At 49.2% G+C, this 5,683-nt stretch overlaps 1 protein-coding gene across 1 annotated transcript; it reads left to right on the forward strand.

The window, feature by feature from the left end:
- Positions 1 to 76: 76 nt before the first annotated feature.
- On the forward strand, positions 77 to 1,596 carry PV08_12059 (uncharacterized protein; the record flags this gene model as incomplete). Its single annotated transcript, XM_016386366.1, has 3 exons — positions 77 to 352; positions 404 to 1,368; positions 1,422 to 1,596. 3 exons carry the CDS (start codon positions 77 to 79, stop codon positions 1,594 to 1,596), a joined length of 1,416 nt encoding a protein of 471 aa, XP_016229932.1.
- Positions 1,597 to 5,683: the final 4,087 nt, after the last annotated feature.

Raw genomic sequence — 5,683 nt, forward strand, 5'->3', positions numbered from 1 at the left:
GCGCATGTTGAATACATTTCGACCGGGCCAGTGGCTAAATGACGATGCAGTGATGGAATGCCTCTACCGCATGACCATGGGCCGACGTGATGTGCACGTCGTGGAGTCCCATGATTTCAATGCGGCCTACATCCAGAAGAACCCGTCCAGAATCTGCAGGTGGCAGACACCCTCGATGGTTCTGGTTCCCGTTCATATCGAGGAGACAAGCCATTGGTTTCTGATCAGCTTGCAATTCACCCACCGTCAACTTACGGTGCATGACCATGAGAACGAGAGGGCCATATCCGTCGCTCATTTCATCCTTTCCAGCGCACCAGAGCTCAACGGGTGGACGGTGAGTTACAGTTTAGTAAGTGTCTCCTCCAGTTTCTTTTCCGACTAGCTTCGACTAACCGATTAGGGTTCAATCAATGACGGCAATAATTGTGGTGTCATTCTGCTCCACGAAGCGGACAAAATCTTGGGACACACGGACCCAAGCCCTCTAAACTTCGTCGCTCTCCGGAGAAATTTCTTACAACTGATTGTGGCTGTTCACCACACGGATGTCTCCCAGATGTCCCTAGGCACGAGCACCCCTTCATCCGCAAGGACAACAAGTCCTGACCCCAGTCCCTGCACAAGATTGAAACCGAAGTTCGACGACCTGCCACCGCAAATCAGGTTGAAGTTCCTCGCTTCCTCCATGGGATGCAAAGAAGTCTTAGAGGATTTTCGAGACCTGGTGGATATTCTGAAAGGCCGATCACTCCGAGACCGTGGTGACACTCAGGGAATCATGCAGCTATACAATAGCAGTCGAAACCTCAGGCAGGATGTTCTTTCCAACCGTACCCCATCCAATTCTAGCATAGAGAGCGCTCTGAAACTCTACAATACTCTCAGGTCGCCTGGCCAGAGTTCAGAAAATGTCTGTACCAGTTTTCTGGGATGTGACAAAGGAAGTCTTCAGGCAGCAGTTCAACTGTATACCCGAAGACGCGGCTATGAGAAGCTGAGTAGCCTCAAAAAGGACTTTGGGGCTATGTGTATAGCTTCGACATATCGTGCCCTGATCAAAATTTTCCAACGCGAATCAATGGAAGGCACATCAGAGGGAATAAGAATGCGAGTGGACGATGGGCAAGCGGACTGCATCAAGCGCGGCCTGAAGTCAGACACGCGAGCCTACTGGTTCATCTTGAGATACACCCAGCAAGACAAAGACCCTACCGCCCTCGGGCAGCTTAAGAAGGCCAATTACTGGGGCACATATCTACACGAATTTGAAAACATCTGCGGCCCTAGCCACCCGCTATGGATGTTACGGCCTGTAAGAAGGATTTCATGTGCTCTCGACCCTGACTATAGAGTCAGGCCTTCATGGTGAGTGTGCCATAGTGCTTTTCCTCGGCAAGCAGGCCCTGACTCGTTCCCAGTTATGAAAACCTCAACAAAAGCAATATTCAAATGGTGGTTGACCTGTTTAAGAACAGCAATCGCCGGCTTTGGGATTTTCTACCACGATGTGAGCAAGGCATAGAGCGAATACTCGCAGGTGAAGGTGTTGATGACGGATTCATGGAGGAGTTTGAGAGACTATTCTCGGGTTAAAATGGATTCAGCTTTACAGGCGTTTTGTAGCGATCATGGATGTTATGGTACGGTGTATAGATTAAGAGGGAGAATTCGAGAAATTGTTTCGAGTAAAACAAAATATTTAGTACAGTATCAACGGCACACTTGTCACTGAATCGGGGCTCTTCTGATGACGGTCGGTAGAGTCCCTGAATGTTGCACAACCAAAACAAAAGAGGCCCCGGCAGATTTTCCGCTCGGATTAGGCCATCATCCATTACTCTAACCCCCTCCGCTGCCATCCTGTCTCATTACTCGATATATGGTTAGCAACTACGGTGCTCCAAGCCACCACATTCGGTACCATCTTTTCCTTCCGACTGCCACTGAGCAATTCGTTCTCGGATTCCGACGATAAAATGCAAGGGAATGCAAGGCGAACTCTACAGTAGTGTAAAGAGCCACCTGGAGGAGAAATGTGAAGAAGAACGGAAAGATTGGGGAGGAGGACAGGAATTCGCGTCGCCCTCAGAATTGTCTGAGCCACCCACATTACTGACGATAAGCCTCTTCCCCACAGGTAGAACAAAAGGACCATGATGATGGTCAAATGTGGAACTGAAAAGAGCTTCGCACGGCAACATGATGTTGTACAGATTGTTCCGCTTGTCCCCTATTGGCCTCTATCGAAATCTTATTACTTGTCGTCCCATTTTCCTCGTATATGCAAGTCCAGGTTTAGGAGGGTGACATCGTCCAGTGAGGGAAGGTCGAGCTATCGGTTGAGTTGCATATGTCTCATGACGTGAAGCATACTGTAGCAGCGGGGTTGTGCAGATGTCGGGGACTGGTTGCAGTGCACTTGCAAGGACCTCTACTCAGAGCTGGACGTGCGCGCGTAGAAACAGCACGGGCCATCATCTGCTCAAAGTAGTTCGAAGAGATGTCCTCGCCAATAATTCTTCATTCATCTCGGCCCGCGATACCCTGTCAATAAATCCAACATGTAGTACGGAGCACCATCGTCCACATCGAGGATCGGGAGATGCAGCATAGGAGTAGTCTCTTGATCAGGTCGGGGGTGAGTCGAGGAGCAACATCGCCGAAGTGCTTTTGTCCTACATGTGGCCTTTCAACCTGTTACCAATCTTGATTTAGAACCAACCCGCACAGTCAAACTCTATTGTCTAGGGAAGCCCTTCCGCGAAAGTCTATGAGGTGTCAGCCATAAGACTAATGCAGCAAGGTAGTCCACAATTCAAAAGTCTTTGGATTACGTCTTTGAATGATACTGCACAGAAAAGCCCTCTGCAGGTACTGTGTTGCAATGTTCGACAGACCGAAGTTTCAGTTATTTGAGCAAAGTTTTAGCACAAACGCTGACTCCGTCTTTTTCGTGTGGCCTTGTGCCAGGTACTGTAGATCCATTTTCTATGCTGAACTCTACGGCATGTCATGGATGTAGATCCTGGGGACGCAAATTACGACCGTGAAGCGGCTACCCGAAACGATCTACGGAGTAACTTCAGACCTTCTCGCTTCAATGGTGATCTGTTCTGCCCTCTATATGTCCGCACTAACTCCTTTCGACAGGTGTGCAAGAGCGCGACTCGACGGGACGGCCATTTCTTGCGTATTCAAGCCAAAGCCAGGGGAAGGTTTTAGTCTAGAAACTGCTGAATATGCCCAGCCAGATCCGACCTTGCTCCATACAGGACAAACTTGCCAAGTCATACAGCAGCGCGAACAATCAAAGCCTCCAAAGCCCTGAAGCGGTCTTAGCCTATCCCGAAGCGCCTTGTTTCGAACCCTCCGAAAGAGTCAACTCCTCGACCATGGCATACGCGCCCGGTATTTTAAGAAAACCAAAGATGATACCTTTACCCCTGACGCTTGTTGAGCCGCGCCCTCAACAGGCTGTCGGTGGTGTTATAAGGAACCTCGCTGGGGACCTTTGACAGCCTTTGCTCCTGCCCAGACTCTACGAACCTCAAATTCACGCCTTCACTACATGCCATGAAGGAAAGAGCATATCAACCCTTAAGAAGAACCATTGCCGAGCATCCCTGGGAGGATACCGCAGGTCGAAAGCCAAAAAGCCGCGCTCTGACAAGAGTCGGCCGCGATTCGGAAAATGTGGATCCACACGAGATCATGCATATTCACGAGAAACCTCGTGCTCCGATACACCAGCGAACCCGCACGCCCCTGGCCGTCCTCTCCTCCAACATTAAATACCCTCGCCAGGCATGCAAGCTACATTCGAGGTGTAAATCAACTTTCCAGGACAACCATTATGATCCTAAGGAACACCATGCCCTCCTTTTTACTCTTTGGAAAGAGTGCCATTCCCGACGGCCAAGATTTCAACCAACCGCGTTCAAGCGCAACGAAGCTAGTGCAAATGACCTTTCAGGGTCGGCGACCGCGAAAGGTTCAATGTCGGCGCGGCAGCCAATTAAGGCTAGACATATCTTTGCGCGGCGACCCAAGAAGCCAAGTCAAGACAATAAGTCGACATCTGCAGGCTGTATGGTCCCGTACCCAACGGTTATCGCTGCCGATAATCCCACAGTCCCATGACCGGACTCGCATGCCGGTAATTCTTCTCAAGGAGGATCGATTTCGACTGTACAGAGCTTGATGCGGGCGCATAATGTAGAAGAATGATAGGTCAAATACCGACCATTGAGTTCAAAGAACTTGACAGCGCAGCTACTACAGTCGTGTACTTCAGAGAGGAGTACAATCAGTATCGCCCGGTTCTTGAGTTCTTGACTTAAACTGAGGGATGGCCTCATAGTCCCCATAGTTTCTTAGATCGCTGCCCAAGTTGTTCTGTAAACGTCTGCAGTGAAATCATCAATCCAATCCTCCACAGAGGGCAGCATGTCCAATATCGAATTTGTCCCTATCTTTACAGTCGATCAATGCGGTGGTACCGTATACCTTACAATTTTCGGTCTGGAACGTGGTCGACATCCTGAGTGTATCACCGTTGATTTCCCTTCTGGTGACCGAGACTACAGACTCGTCTCTCCATACTCAAATGCAGCACAGTTTTCCTTAATCGCGCCTACCGGAGTCATCAGAGTCACGTTATTTACACACAGAAGACCTCTCCAATTTCTTCAACCTCGGATTATTTCCTTGCACGCAATTGTGTCCGTCTATATCAAGTGCTATAGCGCGGTCATAGCTCCCTTGCAATACCACCAAGCACTGTTTGCGAACACGCTGGTGCGACGACCTAACAGACCATTGGCAGAAAGGCCAAGCAATATTCCAGGTTGAATTTGACCGAATGGACGAGTCCAACCTCGCTCACACAGAGGAATGGAGTGCAACTTTCACCCTAGCTGAAGTTTTCCAATCCATGAAGTCTCGATCTACCTGCTATGGGTCTGTGGATAGGCGTCAACCACGCACAAGCGCAGTCATATAATGAGTGACCGAATGAGACTCAAAAGGGGTGAACGATACCAAAGAATGGCTTGATTTTGGAACGACACGCTCTGACGAAAATAATGTGACGAGAATGGATGATTTTGCTCTCTAGCCATAGGTCGTTCAGACACGAATGAACAGCCTTTCGCGAGACTTGATTCTGTTTTTTCAATCTCCGTACACTTTTGCAATTCCCAAAGCCATTCTTGTGTCGCAGACAGACTGTTTCCTTTAGATCATGTATGCTTGGAAAAGCTCAATGTCCTTAAACACATTAGGACGATCCGATACCGCCCTACTTCCCGAACAAGGCCTTGGACAGCGATGATCTAAAAGATGTTTGGAGTTTCCAACAATGTCTTCCCAGCATTGGACGGCCCGAGATCGATCTTCAAAGGTCTTGTGGTATGTTGGTCCCCGGTTGTTCATGATGAGATCATCTTCGGTGACCGATGACTCGTGCTTTTCCAAGATGCATCGATACAGCCATTTGCCAGCCTCCGAAGTGGCGTTCCTCCCAACGGTGGCGAAGCAATGTAGGCCTCGAAAATGTTTGATAAATGCATCGTCATTCGCTTCACACACGTAAAAGACCGCCACATAAATTGGCTCGCTTGAGTCGATACTGTACTGGCGGAAGAGCAAATTGTCAGTAGGGGCTCCGGATCTTGACCAC

The sequence above is a fragment of the Exophiala spinifera genome (genome assembly GCF_000836115.1).
Source record: "Exophiala spinifera strain CBS 89968 unplaced genomic scaffold supercont1.13, whole genome shotgun sequence".
Taxonomy (NCBI): domain Eukaryota; kingdom Fungi; phylum Ascomycota; class Eurotiomycetes; order Chaetothyriales; family Herpotrichiellaceae; genus Exophiala; species Exophiala spinifera.